The 22,609-nt window shown below is 36.8% G+C and overlaps 1 protein-coding gene across 3 annotated transcripts in view; it reads right to left on the bottom strand.

The window, feature by feature from the left end:
* Positions 1 to 1,332: 1,332 nt before the first annotated feature.
* The window catches only part of bmpr1ba (bone morphogenetic protein receptor, type IBa), a 57,449-nt gene continuing 36,172 nt past the window's right edge, over positions 1,333 to 22,609 (bottom strand). For all 3 annotated transcript variants that reach the window (XM_084413986.1, XM_084413988.1, XM_084413987.1), the window contains 10 exons: positions 11,369 to 11,519; positions 11,188 to 11,287; positions 10,076 to 10,178; positions 8,819 to 8,915; positions 8,495 to 8,633; positions 7,898 to 8,090; positions 6,044 to 6,341; positions 4,563 to 4,738; positions 4,013 to 4,143; positions 1,333 to 1,999 (listed from right to left, as the gene is read on the bottom strand). In XM_084413986.1, coding sequence (XP_084270112.1) covers positions 1,874 to 1,999; positions 4,013 to 4,143; positions 4,563 to 4,738; positions 6,044 to 6,341; positions 7,898 to 8,090; positions 8,495 to 8,633; positions 8,819 to 8,915; positions 10,076 to 10,178; positions 11,188 to 11,287; positions 11,369 to 11,519 — 1,514 coding nt within the window. In that variant the 3' untranslated portion in view covers positions 1,333 to 1,873. The remainder of the gene's footprint in view (positions 2,000 to 4,012; positions 4,144 to 4,562; positions 4,739 to 6,043; positions 6,342 to 7,897; positions 8,091 to 8,494; positions 8,634 to 8,818; positions 8,916 to 10,075; positions 10,179 to 11,187; positions 11,288 to 11,368; positions 11,520 to 22,609) is intronic.

The following is a 22,609-nucleotide window of genomic DNA, read 5'->3' as shown; positions in this document are numbered from 1 at the left end:
CATTAAAATAGCAATTCAAAAAAACACTAATATGTCCGCTGTATAAAATGTATGTAAAGGATTTTTTAAATAAATTATATTTTTAATCAATGCTGAAAGTGCCCTTGTTTTTTTGGAGGTTACTTTTGAATACTTTAACAATCTAGAACATGACTGTCCTAACAAACATTTACCTTGATAACCAAAAGAGAGGCTTACATTTTTAAGAGTTTGAAGAGGATTTCTGTCTTTTATGAATTTTGTTTGAGTCAATAATGCTTCCTTTGGTTGTACATTTGGACCATATTTTATTTTAATTTATTTTTGGTCAGCCAACGCAACGGTGTAGAAAACTGTTTTGTGCTCTGGCAAAGCATTTGTTTTTAAGTCAGTCAAAATTATGATAAACTTTTTTATTTTTTAAATAATTCCTCATTTAAACTTAAATTTGAGAATGCATTAATAATTTAAATTTGTTAGTATCTCATACTTTTTTCAATTTCTATGTTTGTCACAATCATTGTTTTTACCTCATTATGATATAATTATGACTTTCGTATTTCTACTTTTTAATGTTATAATCTTTTTTTCAACTGAATGACACTATTGTATTTTTTTTAGAGCTGCTTTACTGCAGAACTGAACTCTGTTTGCGTTCACTGTAAAGCTGCTTTGAAACATCTGTATTGTAGCGCTATACAAATAGTGACTCGAAAAGACCTTAAAGGGGTGGTATAATGCCCTTTTCACAAGATGTAAAATAAGTCTCTGATGTCCCCAGAGTGTGTATGTGAACTTTTAGCTCAAAACACCCCACAGATATTTTTATATATCATGTTAAAGTTGTCACTTTTTGAGGGTGAGCAAAAACGCTCCGTTTTGTGTCTGTTCCTTTAAATGCAAATGAGCTGCTGCTCCCGGCACACGGGGGCGGAGCTTCAAGAGCTTGCACTCACACACACATGCACTGAAAATGTTATGTTCAAACCGGATCCAGACAATGACGGAGAGACTCAAGAAGAAGTGACAACATGTAGAAGCAACAGGATGTTTCTGAATGTTATAAATTGTGTTCCGGGGGCGGGGTTTATGTAAATTTCAGGGTTGGTGATGTCACTAACCCGGGAGGAATGTTGTGTAGTCCCTACCAGCCGTTTGTTGTAGTCCTTAAAAAACGATTTCTTTAAAAAGCAAATATCTCCCTTTGCTTTGAACTTTGAGCGTTGTAACTTTGCAGATGTTGTTTATGCTCAAACAGCAACATTACACACTAACTAAAGTTAGAAAAGTCAAATCATAATCAACCACCCCTCACAAAAATGGTTAAATTAAAACAAACAAACAAAAAAACTTCAGTGTCATTAGAACATTTATTCAAGTACTTTGATGCTTCACTCTCATTCTTTTACACAGCTATTTACACAATAAATAAGGCACAGCCTACCAAAAAGGAGGGAAGCTCTTATGACTTTAATTTCAACCATCACACTTGTTGCAAGTTCCAAACACGAGCCGAAATCGTCGTCATGTACGAGCTGAACAGACTGTGAAAGGAGAAAACTTTAGAGTTCTCTCAAGGGAGTCATGAACTAAAGCCCAAGTGTTTATAATGGACACCGGACATCTGGCTCGATGAGGTCATGCTGCGTCCCACTGACCGTTTGCAGGTGCTCGTCCATGAAGCGTCACGACAGCAGGACTGAGAGCGGCCAGCGGTGTCTTCCACGGGGCTGAATATCTGAGCTCTGACCACAGAACATCTTTGGCGTCTTTCGCCATTGGTGAGTCAGTCTGCAAGATGGCCTCGCGTGGCAAAACTCACCGACTGAACCCACGGCGGGCCGTTGCAGGCTGTGAGTTCGGGGTTACCGTCAGTGCTGCTTTCGGGCTGTTCTCAGACTTTAATGTCCTGGGACTCTGACATCTTGGCCAGCGTCTTTTTAATGCGAAGTGCGGTGAGCCGAGAGGCAGGGTTATGAGCCCAGCACTCCGTCATGAGCTTCCCCATCTGTCTGAGACACTGAAATCAAACACAATGACAAGTGTTAAAGCCCATTCACACCAAGGACGATAACTGTAATGATAAAGATATCGGTTTGAAAATCATTCTAAATGTATGAAATAATGACATTTTTATCAAAAAAAACAATAACTGACAAAAAAAAAATATATATAAACATGGTGTATGTGTTTTTTTAATTTATTTTTTTTAAGGGATAGTTCACCCTCACCCTCATGTCATTTCAAACCCGTAAGACTTTCATTCAACTTCGAAAGCCAAGTGAAGACATTTTTAAAGGAAGCTGAGAGCTTTCTGTGCCTCCATTGACAGCTACACAACTACCATTTAGACGATTCAAAAAGTTCATAAAGAGATCGTAAAACTAATCCATATGAATTGAGCGGTTTAGTCCAAATTTTCTGAAGAGACTCGATCGCTTTATATGATGAACAGATTGAATTTAGGCTTTTATTCACATTTAAACAATGATCAGTGAACATAAAAAGTAGCTCAACTGAACCTGCTTGATGCACGAGAACAAACTTCTTGCTGAAGCTCAAACGTGCTGCGTAACACGAGAATGAACCTCATTGGTTCTTGCTGAAGCTCAAACGTGCTGCGTAACACGAGAATGAACCTCATTGGTTCTTGCTGAAGCTCAAACGTGCTGCGTAACACGAGAATGAACCTCATTGGTTCCTACTGAAGCTCAAACGTGCTGCGTAACACGAGAATGAACCTCATTGGTTCTTGCTGAAGCTCAAACGTGCTGCGTAACACGAGAATGAACCTCATTGGTTCTTGCTGAAGCTCAAACGTGCTGCGTAACACGAGAATGAACCTCATTGGTTCTTGCAGAAGCTCAAAAGCGCTGCGTAACACGAGAATGAACCTCATTGGTTCTTGCTGAAGCTCAAACGTGCTGCGTAACACGAGAATGAACCTCATTGGTTCTTGCTGAAGCTCAAACGTGCTGCGTAACACGAGAATGAACCTCATTGGTTCCTACTGAAGCTCAAACGTGCTGCGTAACACGAGAATGAACCTCATTGGTTCCTACTGAAGCTCAAACGTGCTGCGTAACACGAGAATGAACCTCATTGGTTCTTGCTGAAGCTCAAACGTGCTGCGTAACACGAGAATGAACCTCATTGGTTCTTGCTGAAGCTCAAACGTGCTGCGTAACACGAGAATGAACCTCATTGGTTCTTGCAGAAGCTCAAAAGCGCTGCGTAACACGAGAATGAACCTCATTGGTTCTTGCTGAAGCTCAAACGTGCTGCGTAACACGAGAATGAACCTCATTGGTTCTTGCTGAAGCTCAAACGTGCTGCGTAACACGAGAATGAACCTCATTGGTTCCTACTGAAGCTCAAACGTGCTGCGTAACACGAGAATGAACCTCATTGGTTCCTACTGAAGCTCAAACGTGCTGCGTAACACGAGAATGAACCTCATTGGTTCTTGCTGAAGCTCAAACGTGCTGCGTAACACGAGAATGAACCTCATTGGTTCTTGCTGAAGCTCAAACGTGCTGCGTAACACGAGAATGAACCTCATTGGTTCTTGCTGAAGCTCAAACGTGCTGCGTAACACGAGAATGAACCTCATTGGTTCTTGCTGAAGCTCAAATGTGACACGTAACATGAGAATGAACCTCATTGGTTCTTGCTGAAGCTCAAACGTGCTTGAGCTTCTGTTTACCACAAATGATGAATGAGTTGATTTATATGTGAATAATAGCCTAAATTCAATCAGCTCATCATATAAAGCGATCGAGTCTCTTCAGAAAAGTTGGACTAAACCGCTTCAGCATTAAAATGGTAGTTGTGTAGCTGTCAATGGAGGGACAGAAAGCTCTCAGATTTCATCAAAAAGATCTTTATTTGTGTTTCGAAGATGAACGAAAGTCTTGCGGGTTTGGAACGACATGAGGGTGAGTTAAATGATGACAGAATTTTCGTTTTTTTGGGTGAACTATCCCTCTAAGTAATGAAATCAGTGTGAAGAGTGAGCAGATTAGTGTTTAACCTCATCACTGGTCCAGCGGTTGGGGAAAGATGGCCGTATTCTCTTGATGCACACGACCTCTCGCATGTCTTCATACGATGGGTCATTAGGAACGTGATCGTGATACGGCAGCTGATATTCCTCAACGATACCTGCAGAAACATCCAAAAAATACATAGACATAAATGAAATAATTTTAAAATCACAAGTGAACCTCTTATATGTCAAACATATTAAACAATTAAATGATAAGCAAATGGAGACTTTGATTTTGCATACCTCCTGACAAAAAATAAGCGATTATTGTCACTCACTATTAGATGTAGTAAATCAAACACTGCAAGACTTGGACCTTTCAAATGATGTATAGCTTGTCAAGCTAAAATAAAGACTTATTATTACTTTACTTGTGCAGTAAATATAAAAGAACACAGAAATGGGTCACCGGTGCTCCACAGCATGTTTACAGATTAAAATATAAAAATAAATGTATTTAAATATATAAATGCAAATGTTGACGCTTAAATGAAATATGTAATTGTACTTCATTGAAATATTTAAGGATCTGTACCTCCAGACACACTTCGGCGGGCGATCTCCCACAGTATGAGGCCAAAGCTGTAAATGTCTGCCATGATGTAGGACTGAAAATGGCTCCTGTTCAGAGTCTCGTCCAGAACTTCAGGAGCCATGAAGCGTTTGGTGCCCACACGTGTGTTCAGTGGGATGTCCACTTCATTAGTGTCGCTGTTCAATGAGACACAACAGTTTTAATATAGTATTTCAATCCTGATTCTCTACATTGTCATGTCTTTTATTTTGTAATTTGCCATTCATGTTCTTTTGTAGTTCTTGTCATGGTGTTTGTAGTTCTTTCTGTTTCTGTTGATTAGTTCCAGGTGTTTCGTATCTCAGGTATTTAACCATGTGCTCGGTCTTGCCTGGGGTGGATTATTGTTTCGTCGTACGTGTGACTGTCATGTGGTTACGGATCGAGGCCTTGAGCTTACACTTCATATCATGTGTTTCATGATCAAGTTATGAATATTATCGGAGCTATTAAACATCTTTTATCTGCATATATATCCCGATTATTGTTTGACTTTAGAGACTATCGTTTACACCTGACATCTATAGGCACTAGGGCTCTTTTTATTAAGAGCATATAATCTTCAGCAGAGTTCAAATGATTTTTGTGGGTTAAAAAGTTGTTGATGCTACTATGAGTTTAGTTTGTTAAGCTATAAGCTAATAAGTAGTTTAACTACAGTCAAGCTACCCTTATGATAAAGTAGTTAGCTACAATACAATTTACTATACATTACTATATATATAATGTGTGTCAGTGTTATTTTATTATTTATATACTATTATAGTATTTGCTATTTTGAATAAGCTGTTATTTTTATATTTTCATCATTCATTAAAATATTTGTTTCAATTTTAGTAATTGTACGTGCTTTTGTCATTTTAATTATTTTTTATATATATTTCTATTTAGCTTTATTTTTATTTCAGTTTCATAATTAAGTAATTTTAGTACTTCAACTTAAACTGATTTTATTTTCATCTGGTCAAGTTTTTCATCTAATTAAATTATTATTAATTTTTTTGATTTATTTAAAATAACGAAAACAATTTTTAATAGTTTCGGTTTTATCTAACAATAAAAATACTGATATATATGTATATATATATATATTTAGTTATAGAACAGTATTCAATATCAGGGCATTATGAATCTCATAATTAAAAAGAAATCTTAATAAATGACAGAATTAAACTCAACAAGCACATAAATTAACATTAAACAATAATCAATTAAACTATTTGTATAGAGCAACATTTTAAATAAAGTTATAATCAGCCAAGATTGTGTACTAAATATCAGCAGTTAAAATTAAAAACAAAAATAGCTACAAAAAAGTTGTAAAATGCCAGGCTGGGACTTCTGGGAACACATTTGACCCATCACTCAAATGAATATTTGAGTTGGTTGCAAAGATAATTAACAAGACGAGTAAAGACAAGCAAACCAGAGTGTAGTCGTACCTGATGAACTTGACGGCCAGGCCGAGGTCAGCGATGCAGCAGGAGCCGTTCCTCTTCACCAGGATGTTTTTGCTCTTCAGGTCTCTGTGGGCGATGGCCGGTTTGCCCTGCGTGCCGAAGATCTCCGTGTGCAGGTGGCAGAGCCCGGACACAGAGGAGTAAGCCAGTCTCAGCATGGCTCGGCTGTCCAGGGTGGTGCATTTCAGATAGTCGTACAGGGAGCCGTTCTCGTGGTAGTCGGTGATGAGGTAGAGTTGAGTCCACGAGCCTGTGCCTTTAATGTCGGCCGCGATGAACCCTGAGGAGAGAGTCGCTGAAGTTAAAATCCCTGCGTGAGACTAAATATACTCGGAGAAAGACCACGCTTAATTTAATGTTATAATGAATCTGATATCAGCTTAATTAATTTGAAATGACTGCTAATCAAGACGGTTCAATCGTGCGCGGTTCATTTTCCTGTAATTGCTGACTACATGTTCACCAGTAGGAGTAATTAAATAACAGTAGAGATGCTGCTAACTTAACTACATTTTTCAGTTGCGTGACAGTAGCTCTGCAGTTTTGAAAACAGCATGAAAAGATGCAATAATGCAGTTTGTCGCATCAGACTGTATTGTACAGCCGAGTGATTTGATGCAATGATCAAACACAGCGTACGTCCCAGAGAACGTCCTCAAGCGGCGATTAATTAGAGCGACCTGATTTATACGGGATGGTTCATTTTAATTAACTGAATTCACTGATTAATTTGAGCGATCACTCAAACGTGTTCCCGGGAGTTCCTATGTCTAAAATATTTAGTTAAATGAGACAAATAACATGGACATGCGGAGGATTTGGGTTAAAACAGGGGTTCACAAACTTTTCAAGGTCACCAGCAACATGCACCTGCATAAAGACTCTTTTAGACATGACACTGCTTGCAAAATCCTATCACATTTATTTGAAACACTGTAATTAAAGGTGCAATAGCTGATTCTCTACAGGACTTTTTTGAAATATTGTAATAAATACAGTTCTACAACTTCTCAACTTCAACGTGCTTCTCTTTGTGTTTGTGATGTTAAGTCTCTAAGGCCCTGTTTACACCTGGTGTTAAGATGCGTTTTGGTCGATCGGATCACAAGTGGACGACACTAAATACAGGAGTAAACGGGGTCTGAAGTGCTTTGAGCTTGTCCACTTTTGACCTCTTCCAGAGGTAGTCGAAAACACATTTGACCGGATTGCTTTAGTAGTGTAAACGCTCATGTGGTCGAGTGTGTTCAAACAGACACAAAAGACCGTCTACTCTCCGTCTACTGAACTAATGAGTAACATTATGGGAAGAGCTCTAGCCAGACGGGATTTAAACTTTCTCGGCTGAAGACCCAAGTTTGGTTTGACGAGGAAAAACATACCAAGCTCAATGTTCTCTCACCACTCCTGATTTCTAACACACACTCACAGCGTTCGGCTGGTCTTGTGTCTGTCAGAGCAGAAACTAAAGCTGATGTTCTCCGTTTGTTTTTCCGTCGTCTTCGGTCGCGTTCATATGTAAATTGCATGAGCTTATTTTGTAAAACCATTAAAATTAAATTAAATCAACTCTTGTAGTTAAAGATTAGCTACACGAAGGCACACTTTTGCACACACGTACTACACGTGGTTCGCGAGGGAACTGCAGGGGTTTTGTGACTTGATGAAAAGTAAATCAATTAAATAATAACATTTTTAATTTTCAAATATCAATCAAAATAAAATACTTACTAAAAACATTCAATATTTTATTTGTTTTCCTGCATGTGACCTTTAACCGACATCAGAGAGCTGTGTGTGTGTGCGTGTGTGTGTGTCTGAGAAAGAAAGTCTCACCCAGTATATTCTCATGTCTCATGAGGACAGTCTGATATATCTCCGTCTCTCTGAACCAGCTGGCCTCCTCTGTGGTGAAAAACACTTTCACAGCTACTTTCTCTCCTCTCCATCTACCCATCCACACCTCTCCATAACGGCCCTTCCCAATCTGTGTCACCATCTGGATCTGCTTCGCTATAGTGCGCTGCACCTAGATAGATAGATAGATAGATAGATAGATAGTTTTTAACTTTTATTTTGACAGATTGTATGAAGACATTTGAGTTTCTGTGTGTATTTGAAGATAGTTTATCTACAAAAGAAATGGTGAAATGCTAGTGAAGTGGCTCTCAGGGCAGCTCTGGAGATCAAGTGTGTTCATGTGAGACGCCAGACGCTGATATTGCCGCTCATTCACACTTCATTTTAAATGGCAATCATTCTGCAGTTTAATATTTACAGACACTAGTCCATATCACAAGTGTACAGCCAATTACATTCCATGTTATACAGTAAATTCCATTGTTATGACTGTATTCTATGTGCATTTCATTGGTCCCTATGTGGATGCTGATTTCATGTCTTGTGTGACTGTGTGCAGTGTGTGATTCTGACCAGCAGGGGGAGTCCTGACCCTGAGCCGGAGCTCTGGGACTGCTCTATGAGATCCCGCAGGGATTCTCCGGGAGGAATGAGAGTTTCGTCAGGATGCAGGCCAAGGCTGTAGCGCGGGGCCAACTCATGACGCTTATACCTGAAACACCACACAGACGACTTAACCAAACTCCACACAAAGACAACATGGAGATTGACCATGATTAAAACAGTAATGTTATAATAATCTGTCAGATTAAGTCATGATTAGTCTGTAAGGTTTAGATTATAGTCATTTCAATTAGATTTATTTAAGAACAAGTGTCTGTGTGGTAACTTACACACCTGAAGTAACAGAAGATGATGATGAAGGTGAGGATGAAGCTACAGACGGTCACTGAGATGAGCAGAGCGATATGATGAATATCTCCAACTACATAACCTGTACACACACACACACACACACACACACACACAGTATTATTACATGTCCAAAAGAGCTGAGTGAAATCAGAGTCATCGCTATTCGCCACAGCACAGGTGAGAGGGTGTGAATACACAGGTGTGTGTGTGTGTGTGTGTGTGTGAGAGACAGACAGAGGGACTTCTATTCTGCTGTGCTGATTGATGGCAGTTGTATCATGACAGCCACAATAAACCCTACAGGTGTGTAAGGGCTTCTGACCTAGATATACTTTTGGGAACAAATCATACTTTTTTTCATCTAGGAATGATGCCCAAAGAAAAAAAAATACTAAAAAGGCTAAATAATGATGTATTTATTTTACTTTTTTTTTTTTGTTTATAGTAATTAAGACTGGATTATTATTATATGGTTGCCCAAAGAAAAAATAACGAAAGAGGCTAAATAATTATTTATTTATTTATACTTTTTATAGTAATTAAGACTAGATTATTATTATATAATTAATATATTATTATAGTCTTTAGAGTTGTATTAATATAATGAAGTAAATGTAATTTTTTTATTTAAAAAAAATATATATATATATTTTATTATTATTTATTTTAATTTTACTTTAGTACTAAATGTGTTTTTATTTCAGTTTTAGTTTTTATTTATTTACAGTTAGTAATTTTTGTGCTGCAACCGAGGCAGAATCTCAGCGGATTTAGCATGTTGCTATGCTGTTGCTAAACGGTTCAACTAAGGGTTGAGGGTTAAACTAACTCACTAACTTTAAATTGTAATAATAATGCTTACCTGAACAAACACTACTCAATAGCTGTAGTAAAAGGATAGTAAAACCTGAAAATGTTGTTCATGTGGTGACATTTTTGTTTTCCTTATAAATCATGATAAATTGTTGTTTTTTAAATTAAAAATGCAGAAAGCTTTCTGTGATGGGTAGGTTTAGGGTTAGGACATAGAATATACAGTATGTACAGTATAAAACTCATTATGTCTATGGAAAGTGCACATTAAACATGAAAACCCAACGTGTGTGGGTGTGTCTCTGTGTGTATGTGTGTGTTTGTGTGTGTGTGCGTGCGTATGTGTCTGTGTGTGTGCGTGTGTGTCTCTGTGTATGTGTCCATGTGTGTGTGTGTGTGTATGTGTCCGTGTGTGTGTGTACTCACTGGGTGTTCGTAGGGGAGGCAGTGTTGGGTGTAAGTCTCTGTTACAGTAGTCCTGATCTGTGCAGCACTCTAGTGCTCGCCGCTGTTTAGAGTTCCCTGTGTCCTAAACACACACACACACACACACGTTATATTAACACATCAGGATATTTTAGGCTCAGCAACATACACAATAAAACAGAACATGCAGCATGAGATAATGTACAGTAGGGGTGATACTTGAAATGATTGGGGAAAAATAAGCGGTGATATTATTGGTTAATATCATTTTGCCCAATAAAACAAGGGGCATATTTTAGAAAGTAAATAGGATCGGTTTTATATTGTTTTAAGTTTTGGATTGTATTTTGTTTTGTGTTATGATAAAGAGAAGTGTAAAGGAACAGTTCACTCAACACATGTACTATAGACTACTATGGTGATTTTTGGAGCTTGGAAGTAAAAATAACCATTCATTTTTATAACATGGAAAAGAGCCGCTGTTAAACTGCTGAACTATCTTAATTTGTTTTGCATGGAAGAAAGAAAATCACGAGCATGGAAACTTGTTTCCACCACAGGATAAAAAAATAAAAGAAAAAAGGTACACTACTATTTGAGTTTTTGAAAGAAGCCTCTTATGCTCATCAAGGCTGCATTTATTTGATCAATATTACAGTAAACACAGTAATAGTGTGAAATATTATTATCATTTAAACTGTTTTCTATTGTAATATATTTTAAAATGTATTTTATTCCTGTGATCAAAGCTGAAATTTGCTGCTCAAGAAACATTTCTGATTATTATCAATGTTAATATTTAATATTCATATTGTTGTCAAAACTAATCTTGCCACTCTTGATTTACTATTTACTCATTTTAAGATACGAAGTTGCACAGTGACAAACAAGGTCAGAATTGTGAGTTATAAAGAGGCAAGGGTGAATAAAATTAATTAAATTAAAACGTTTGGGTGAACTGTGCCAGTTGAGGAGCAACACATACAGAGTCTGTAAAGTGGGCGTTTAATTCCCCGTCGGTTATATAAGGCTTTTGTTTCGTCAGTGCTTGAGGACTGATGCACCAACACTTAAGTAGTTTATTTTGGAAATTAGAGTAGTTTATGACTCACTCTGCACTGAAACTCTGATCCGACCAGACCCAGACACCCTGACGTCACCACAGCCGCTCCACCCTCTTCCTCCACCATAGTGAAGCAGAACCCGTCCGTTCTGAACACACGACACACATGTATTACTGCGTACGGGACGTGTGCAAGTGTGGTGTTAGTGTGGTGGCGTGCGTCCTTGTACCTGCATGTGTTATTAGTCGAGTCCTCCGGGCAGTGGTGATAACAGTAACACCACAGGAAGCGCTGAGGTAGAGCCGACGCATCACTTCCTGTCTCCCGATGTTCTTCCACCTTCCCAGAATTCCTCAGCAGCATGGTGTCCAGAACATTAGCTGGAGATGAACAGAAATTGGAAACAAGTCAGTTATCTGCCTCGCAAGACATCTGTCAGAAACGAGCACAGCATTTATCCAACTCAAAAATGGCCTTTTTTTAGAAAAGTGATGAGAGACCGAACTGAATAATTACTCCCTCTCAGGATCAAAACACACAGCTTTGAAGTATGAAATGTATGGCACCTGGGGAAATATGGCTGCAAATATCACATCGTTCTCACTCTTTCATCTTCAAATATTCACAGGGAGAAAAGACCCAGAGACATTTACAAATTAAACTAAAAGATGGAAATGAAGTTTGGACAGTCTATCACTTGTTTTGAAGTGATATGAAGAAGTTATTCGAGTTTGTTTATTCTTCATGGTCATAAAAGCTTCAGAATACAAGGATTTCAAAGGATCCAGATCTCATATATTACAGATTCCATCCTAAATAATTGCGGTGATAAACTAGATTAATTAGGCAAACATCATTTTTGCTATGTAAGACTGAAATTAAAACAATAATTGGACCATTTTAAACTAAATTTAATTGTCATTGCGTCAAAGCAAAATAACAATAAAATAAAAAATAATTATGAATTATTAGTTTAAAGTGATAACTTTGGCAGAACAAAGTGTTAAATAAATATAATAAAACACACACACACTATATATATATATATTCACATACAGATATTGAATAATCAAATGTAAAATAACAGTATTTTATTCCGGGATGATTTTTGGGGTATAAATATAATTTATTCTGAAGCATTCTCATAATTGTTCTATCAGCTTCTATCTATCTATCTATATATCTATATATATATATATATATATTATAAAGTATAATAACCTTGCTGAGAGCACAATTGAGCTTTTGTGTCCATGAGCGAGACACTTAACCCCGGGTTATTGCTGCTGTAATTAGTGCATGGTAAATCACTTTGGGTGAAAAGTAAGTAACACAAAATTATAATACAGGGTTGTAAAGTTGATATGTGTGTTTTCCTCTCCCTCTGAAACTAGCACACACACACACACACAAACACACACACACTGTTTTAAATGGCCACAAAGGTGCTTATAGAAGCTGACCAAACACCCTTCAGTCAAAATAACTGCACATCTGTGAGCTGTTAAAGAGAGAGGGGGTGTGTATATAATTTTGACATCAAGACATAAAATAAAGTTGCTTATTTCACGGCTCTCTGGAACATTTGATTCTGTTAGGTCAATTGTGGCATTCAGTGGTCAAATATTCTTGTACAGTTATGCTACAAAACCATGTTTATATACAGTCAGAAATTGGGGTTGGGAACCATCTGTAAACACAGACTGTACAATAAATCAGGCAGTAAAATGCAATATGAACAAACCAATTAATATCTTTCATAACATAATTGAGAAACTATTTGCAAAGTGTGGTTAACAGATGATAAGTGGAAACTAAAGTTTAGCCGACACTGCTAAACCATATGTATATTAGTGAGCATACACAAATATAAACTTTTAAATGAATTATACACTCTTTTTTTTCCTGGAATAATAAAATATTTAAAACAGATCAAACTCAAATGTGTCCATAATGTACAGTCATATTACATAACAGTTGCGTTGCTCACCCTGTCTGGGTTCATTTTGCGCTAATGACCTTCTGACGGTACATTATGTTACATTTAGTGTGTTAAAATCTCTTTCAACAAACTATTCCCGTCTTTCACTCTCTCTATTACAAACCATCACTAGTCTAAACTCACTAATGCACTGCTTATATTACAGTCCCGAACACACAGCTTTAGTCTGGATGAAGAACGGAGGCTAGTCTGTGTGTGCGTCTAAAAGCATCCTAGTATGTCGAACACACATAATTAAGGGACAACTTTAATCCTACAAAGTACAGACACACTTACACAGACATGTGAATGTATAAGACTCATTCATGTAAAGGGCCCCGGGACGTAAACACTCACGGTTTCCCACACACCGTGAGTCTGATGCACTGCTCAATATCTCATCCCATCCCAGTCTGATCCATTCATTTCACATATGCATGAAACACTCACACACACACACATAGACGCAGACGGATTTGGCCCTCGCTTGCATAGTTAAGAAAGCCCTGTGAAAACAGTCGTAAACACAGTCGCCGCTGCGAGACGTAACGTATAAACAGAACAGCTCATTTATAACCGCTAACCGGAGAGCGCTAGCTTACACATATACAGTCAACAACCTGCTAAAGAAGCTTTTAGTTTGTTTGGTCTTTGCTTGAAGAGTTATTGATTTCACACTTTTTTTCTACTCTGTATTAAAATCCTTTCACTCTAAACTTCTGAGAGCCTTTATCTAAACCCGGAGGCTGACAGAAATAAACTAGTGACATGGCTGTTTTTGGCTCTGTTCACAACAAGGCAAGAGGCGTGAATCTGGCAAAGCGGATCCGCGATCCTTGGTTTCTCACCCGCGTCACTCTCCATCTGGCTGTCAGAGTCATTTACATCATGTAAACACTGAAACACAGACTATTTGACTACTTTTCTGGATGACTAGTAAATGAGTAAAAATGAGAGGTCGCGCAGCAAGCCCTACTGAAGCGAATCTGTTCTGAACATACAGGACATTTAAAGCAGACAAACACAATATCACATACTTTATTTTATTAAAAGCATGAAGTGTTACACAGACAGATAATGTAATGTTAAAAGAAAAATACGAAATATATTCCATATTCCATTGTGTTCAGCTAAATGTATGTGTCGACCGAATAATACAGTGTCTTTGTGTTTCGCTTCATAAATGCAAGAAATGTTAAACAGAAAAATATAGAATATAAAAATTCTGAAAGTTATTAAATGAACATTTTAACAAAAAGAGGAAATGGTTTTATGTTTGAGAATTTATAATTGATTTGTTTTTATTACATACCGGTAAAATAGTTTATGCATTATGTTTAATGCATAATAAAACTGCATAAAAAAAGTGTCACATAAGAGAATCACAATTCTGTAAATGATTTGTTAGCTTATAAAAATATACATATTTTTTACAAAATATATATATATCCTAACATGTCTTTAAATATATTGTGTTCAAAAAAGCAATTTTTTTTTATCTTAAATGTTAAATGTTCGGGACATCATAAGTAAGAGACTAAATATGTCTTCATCCCATCTAAAAATGCATTTAGAAGAAGCATTTAAAAGCAAGTAAAATAGTAGCGTTACACTTTATTTTAAGGTGTCATTGTTACAGTGTAATTAATATATTTAAGTACTGAGTAATATTAATTAACTTCATGTACTTACTATAGGGTTAGGGTAGGATTAGGGTTTGTTGCATGTAATTATGCGTAATTTACTGTTATTACTATGGTAAGTACATGTAACATAAGTAACAAGGACAATAAAAGTGTTACCAGTAGTTGGTTACACTATTTTAAGGTGGCGCAGTTACATTGTACTTATTCAAATAAGTACTGAGTAATATTGATTAACTACATGTACTTACAATAGAGTTACGGTCAGGGTTTGGTTTAAAGTTAGTTACTTGAAATTCTGCATCATTTACGGTCTTTACTATAGCAAGTACATGTACAGTAGTAACGTGTAACTACCTGTACATCACCTTAAAATAAAATGGTTTGATTCCCAGAGACGCAAATGTCTTGATTCACATCTAAACATGAAAAAGTTGGATTTCAGTATTTTGGGATTAGATGTATTTTAGGACATTCTACCGTAATTTTAATTAGCTTTAGAATTAAATAAGAATAGAAGTCAAAAGGGTGTCCCCAATTACACAGAAAGGCACACATGTGATTATGTGTGTTTGAAGTAACACATCCACACATACGCTCCACCAGAAAGAGGTATGACCTTTAACCCAAACCAAAATCAGTATGCCACAGTCGGGCCTTATACACCTGTCAATCAAAACCTAGAGCCATCAATCAAACCCGCAGGGGTCTGCAGATAATGAGCGAACACGGGTGAAAAGAAAAAGATCAATACAACCGATGCAAGAAAGTGAAACTGCAATGGGCAGAAGAAAAGATAAGACAGGATAATAGATTAAGAACAGACAAAAGAGAGCTACAACTGTGTCTTTATCTGCTGGGCTTTGTCAACCGAGACCGGCCGTCTGAATGGGCCTGAACTCAATCAAAATCTCTTTTTCACTCTCTGTCACTCTGATGGTTGAATAAAACCCCTGAGGACAGAGATTTTCACACACAAAGAGACACTTTTCATTCCTTCGCACAGCCAAATAATCACTGCGAATCTGTCAGACTGCTCCGGAAATCTGCTTCCCGCTCCACATTCACAGTCTTGTCTACGTGTGTGAATCTATTATGAAGATTTAAAGGAGCCTAATGTCTATATACCACATCTGGGGAATGCTGTTGATTACCACAGACAATAATGTCGACTCTTCCCTCAGTTTGTAAAAGCAAATGGGAAACGTGCCTGCAGGGATGCACTTACAATGGAAGAGAAGCAGACAAGGAGGTCAGAGGGTTTAAAGGCAGAAAAGCAAAGATGTATTTTTGCTCTAGCACTTGAAAGAAAAAATTGTAACGCTTGAGGTACTTTTGATTGTGTTACCGATGAAGCACCAATTAATATTTTGTGTAAAAAAAAAGAAAAAAAAAGTTATTTGAGCTGTAAAGTTTTCTAAAAATTCCTTTTGAGCCGAGACTACTTTTTCTTATCGATTTAATTGTTTTTTAGAAATGTGGTGCACCTATACTAAGTTTCTCCGCCGATACCGATAGCCGATTATTCTGATACTGACATCGATAGTTAGAGTTTCTTAAGGAAAAATAATCTCTGCCAACTAATGTAAACTGTACAGGGAACCCTCTCATTTGGTACATTGTTATAATATTAGAGGTTAAAATTAACAACAGGGCTATTATATTCAACTGCTATTTATTTTCAGATGAAATTAAGCACATAAGGTAGTTTTAATAAACTTTATTCAAACATACATTCATAACAGTAAAAAAGTACTGTTATTTTATAGCTACACAAACTGTGAACATTGGATAACTTTCCTGAGGTAATCGCATATTGTTTACAAGCTGTTTTACTGACGTCTTTCCACCGTTGAAACACTGATTGGAGATTACATGAGACATGATTCATTTCAGTAAGTTGTACTGTGTCTTTCAACATAACTTTTATTGCTCATGCTTGTTTTTCCGTGCAATAACTTGTATTATAGTGGAAGTGGACCGTTTTACAGCCTCACGTCACATTTAAGAGCGTCAAACTGCCATTTATTGTTTGATTTTCGTGATAAAATGGACAGAATTTGAAAGCTGAGACTTTGTTTCTTACCAGAAGTAATAAAGCACAAAGCTCTTCGCGATTACTGGATGGGAGGCTCGCTACAAATAAATGTTTGTTGTAGGAAAAAAACGCAGATCTGGCAACCCTGGCTTGAACTACGGGTGATTCATACGGTCAAGCAGAGCCTGCTTTAACGTTGCTATTTTAACTGTTAATGCATTATTGTCACATTAACTTCGACAGCCCTAAATTCAACATGAGAGATTTTCTTCACACACAGTATGAGTTGCAGTCTGACACGTTTTTCCATCCGCTTTTATAGAGATGGACCGATAATCGGTTGTTCAGTTTAGTGTAGTTGTTATAATTGCCGAAAACAGAAATAATATATAGAATATCAGTTCTATATATTGGTTATCGAGCACATAAACAAGCAAATAATTGGTATTGATATTGGTTATAAAAAAATATAAAAAATCAATATCAGTCGATCTCTACTCTTGATTGACAGGATATAATCGGCCCTGATCATTGACTGTTTTTAAACAATTGGCCGATGCCCGATAAGAGAAAATAACTGCCGATAACAAATACTGGCTGATAAATCAGTGCATCCCCATTTTGATTAAACCACAAAAATGCAATCTTTCGTAATGAAATAAAATAAAATAAATAGTTATTTGAGCTGTAAAGTTGCCTAAAAAGTCTATTTGAACTGCGACTACTTTTTTAAGTGGATGAACTTCTGGTTATGTACAGTATTACATATTTTATATGTGAAGCTCCAATTTTGGTTAAAGCACCAACTAAAAAAAAAAAACTTTTTCATAAAAAAATTGATATATTTTAATAATAGTTCAAATAGATTTAAAAATAAAATAGTTATTTGAGCTCTAAAGTTGTCTAAAGTTGTTACTCTGTGTGTGTGTGTGTGTGTGTGTGTGTGTGTGTGTGTGTAGTTTTAGAAACGTGATACTCTTAAACTCTTTTGATTACACAGCCTTCCATTGTAACGGTATTGGTATAAACACATTCCTAATTAGAGCACACATGAAACATACATCTGCAATCGTAACAGGCTGACCGTGTCTCTCGTTCGGCGATGTCTAAAATGCGCCCCTGGTTTCAGACCCGTCTGTTTCCATGGCTCCTAAGCGAGTTCAGCAACTGTCTGTTATGTAAATAAAGAAAATTCCACTCATATCTGGAATGAAACGGCGTCTGGAGTTCCAAGTGATTTTGACTCTTGGTAAAAACAGACTGGTCTACATTAATTAGCTGGTGTGGCCGTGATAACCTTGATTTCAACTTACTAGAAGCGATTAAAAATCGTGAGATGACATGAGTTTGCTGTAGGGTGATGAGACTGCAATTGCCTTTATCTGACACTCACACACAGGCACCAGAGGTTGCTAACAGAACTTCATTTAAACATCCACAGACACCATATTAAGCCAGCAAAACACCCACTGAACGCTGCTATTAACACACCGTGAGCATGAGGGATGACTGTGCAGAAGGTTCATGTGCAAACCCCATTGCTTTGTGTATATATATGCCGAGATGTAATTTACAAGGTCATCTTGAAACTCAATCACATGACCCTGAACATTCCAGCAACCCTTCACGCACACACACCGCAGCCGCCACACTCTACGAAATATAAAATAAACACAGCACTTTCAAATAAACAGCAGAAGGAAAACTCAAACTTCCATTTCAATGACATGAGAGAAACAAGAAAGACCCTCTGGCCAATAGTGAAAACAGAGAGCAAAAACAAAAGGAAACAGAAAGAGAAAGAAGGGTTTCTACTTAAACTTCACTAATGCATCTTTCACTACTTCCAGACTAAGAATTAGTGGGCGTACACACACAGGACCTGCTCTTGTATATCTTGCAGTCACATGTGCCGTTGTTTGGTGGATTTTCACCGGCGAAATAGAGTCATTTTAATCAGAATCCAACGTGTTCGGGAAGATTTCCCCTCACAGATTTCGCAACGGGTTCAATTTCTGCGCGTTGACCAAAGCTCTTTGGTTCGAATGAGACTTCTGTGTGAGCTGTTCCTCATGCATTGACACACTATTGACAATATGCATTTTTTTCACTGAAATGTTGCTAATGTGAACGCACCTTTAGGCATGACTCATGGCAGAGTGAGTGTAACCACTTTAACCACAAATACATTCATTTGATATGATGGCTAATACATAATAAATATATTTAGGGCATACATTTACACTACAGGTGCTGAAGAGCCGTTTCACATTAAAGGTAGGGCCGGCAATTTTCGGAGCGGCTAGCAATAGCAAGCTAGCTTTGAAAGCATGAGATCCCACCCTCCCTACAGAGCGCTTCATTCGCACCGAATGCAATGACTGGACGAACATTTTATGGTCCTATGCCTTCCACAGACGATATATAAATACATTTAGACCACTTCACTTAGTGATTGCTATCAGGATGTGAAGAGACTTTCAATAGGGTGGCAAGACGTCCCGAAAAATTCGCGACAGTCCCGAAGTCTAAGCCATTGTCCCGAATCCCGAATCCGGCCCTAAATGTCCCGAAAATTATACTAAAGCAAATTCCTGAGTAGTTATTGTCTGATAAAACATTAAAAACTGTCCGTGGAGATTGAGTCGTCCTAGAGCCCCCGCCGGCTGCTCATTGGCTGCAGCATCTTTTTTGTTTCTTTTTTTGAAGCTCTACAAAGATTCGCCGTAGGAGCGAATTTAGATATGCATTGATAGGCAGCCATGATTGATTGGTCGTGGCACTGTGTGCAAAAAAATACTTCAGTCCAATGTCTGATGTCGGGTTACACGTAGCAAATTATCTACACAATTATTTAGTTTTCTTATTTAATGACCGACAATTTAGTTGTGATAATAATTTTGGCATAAGGCTTATTAGCGTTAGTCTATAGCCTGAAAGGTCTGATTTACGCACTGTTACAACAGTCTTTTTTTCTTTTTTTTCACAATGACATTTGAGTTCATGATTTTAATGTTGTTGTTTTTTGTGGCAGATTAAAGACTAATGACAGACTGTTGATCTTTGAAGAAAAATATGTTTGGTTCAGGTTTGAAATGAAATGAGTCCATGTGTCCATCAAATTCATCAGTCCATCATTTGAAAACTGACAACATAATATTAGAACTTTTGAATTGAGATGTCCAAAAAGCACAATTTACATGCTTGTGTATATTAGAAAAACATTATAAAATAGTGCAGACAATACAAAATGCATTCTTTGTTTAAGCCAACTTAAAGACCTCAAGAAATCAAAATCTTCAGACAATGTCTGACGGCTTCAAAGTCATCTTTAAATAAAAAAATAAAAAAAATGAACTAATACCACTAGTGAATAAGTAGTAAGTCATGGCTGACGGGTTTTGGCTATTTCGAAAAAAGTAGGTAAGCCTTTCAATATGTCCTGCCCAAAATGTTCTGCTTTAACAGCGAATATTTCGACAAGAAATAAGCCATTTCACTGCTGCTAAACTCCACACTTCTCACTTTCTGTTCTGAAATCTGTTCATGATTACTGCATCAGACGCCTTCAGCACAAACTGAAATAAAAGAAGGCACGTAAACCCTCAGCTGGTCGTCCAGGTGGGGCGCTGGAACGAGGAATGAAAGGTGGGAACAGGTGTGTGTCCATGGACAGGGTCAATACTAAAGATAGAGAGATGAAAGAGACGACAGATTATAAAGGACTGAAGATAAAGGCATTAAGATGGACTGACACACAACACCTTCAAATACCAAATCCAGCTGCTTCCTTCCCATGATGCACTTGGGTTTGTGTGAAACAGAGAAATAGAACAGTTTCCCAAACTGGGGTTTGTGAGTTGATGAAAAGCTAATAATTAAATCTTAAAAATGTAAAATAAATAAATATAATAATATTGTGATACAAATAAATCTACACACAAAAAAATGTAAAACACTAATATTTAAACTAAGTCAAATGTATTTGTATAGCGCTTTTCACGATACACAATGTTTCAAAGCAACTTTACAGAAAACCATGACCATAATGTTTATAATATCTTAATATCTTCATGCCTTACAGTCGCATTTTGCAGATTAGAGCTGGCCGATAGTATAGTTTAGATTTTGAGATCAGTTGAGATTTGGTCACATGGGAGGCACTGATATACGTATCATGTGACCATTAAATGACATCAGAGAACCGTGAACATCAGATGTGTTGCTAAATTATTTTAAATATTAAATCCAAATCTCAGGGGGTACTTCTAGCAAATATTTTATGTTAAAGGTGTTCAGCTGACAAAAAAAGTTTGTGAATCACTGAAATGCTGGTGTGATGACCCTAAATAAAAATTAGTAGTTTTAAATGTATGTTTTTATATTTTATTTATTTCATCAAATGTGCATTTTTATATATACAGTATTGGAAAATTACTGTACAAACTGCAAAACAACTACCTGTTACTTTTCTCACTGCTGGTCAGGCTGGACCAATCACAGTCATTTGTGATTACCGGAAAAAAGAGTTTGCTGGGACGGATGTCACATATCTTTGAAATGAAAAGTTATACAATATAATTATACATTTTAGAGTACAAAAATCTACAATAATACAAAAACGCCAGAGGTCTGAATGTGAACATGAGTGTTGCTCCTTATTATTAACGGAGGTTAATGATGCACTACAGCACAGGCTCCAGACTGACTACACACAGAGTGCTGTTTCTGAGTGTTACTCTATGCAGTACCGCTGTTCTCTATCATTAAAATGCCATTAATAAATCAAGAAAGTTCAGGCTCCAGACTGACTCACATACACAGACACACCTGAGCTGCATTCAAAATCCATTAAGTGTGTTATCACACAGAGACCGGAGGCTCATTCAGCCTCGTTCTGAGATCATGAGTTCATGCTGGTGAATGCAAACACACTCTCAGCTCTCTGACCACAACACTGGAAACCCTTTGAACAAAGTCGTCGCTGTCTTCATTATTCCTCATTTTGAGGATTCTGCAAAATAAACACTACTGTTCAAAAGTTTGGGGTCAATAAGTTTTGTTTTTAAAGAAATCAATACTTTTATTTAGCAATGATGCCTTAAACTGATTTAAAAAAAAAAAAAACTTTTATAATGTTACAAAATATTTCACTATTAAATATGCTGTTCTCTTGAACTTTCAATTCATCAAAGAATCAATGTTTTCAACCTTAATAATAGCAAATCATCATATTAGAGTGATTTCTGAAGGATCATGTGACACTGAAGACTGGAGTAATGATGCTGAAAATTCAGCTTTGATCACAGGAATAAATTACATTTTAAAATATATTCAAATAGACAATAATATTTCACATATTACTGTTTTGACTGTATTGTTGATTAAATAAATGTAGCTTTGGTGAGTAGAAGAGACTTTCTAAAAAATCATGCTAACCCCAAACTTTTGAATGGTAGTATACTTGCTGGATTTGTAAAGTTTATGGCATCATATCTTAATAAAATATTAAAATATAAAAAATCTGGCTTGACAGTTTTAACCATAATTTCACAGAAATTATGCAAAAAAAAAAGAGTATAAGTCAATAATAACAGTCAATTATACAAGGAACAATTATAAAGCAGCGTTCACCTCCATTGATTTTCAGTCTCTGCAGTTTTCATCATGTTACTGTGCAATTTAACAATTTTAGTGGAGAAAAAAAAAGCAGAGAAAAATGCATTTCAATGTCATAATTTATTCCAGTCCACATAGGAATAATATCTAATCAGCTTTGGCCACTTTATGAGAACATTTTACTGGCGG

The sequence above is a fragment of the Rutilus rutilus genome, assembly GCF_951802725.1.
Source record: "Rutilus rutilus genome assembly, chromosome: 7".
NCBI lineage: Eukaryota > Metazoa > Chordata > Actinopteri > Cypriniformes > Leuciscidae > Rutilus > Rutilus rutilus.
The sequence above is the reverse complement of the archived record's forward strand: the minus strand, read 5'-3'. Positions and strand labels throughout refer to the sequence as shown.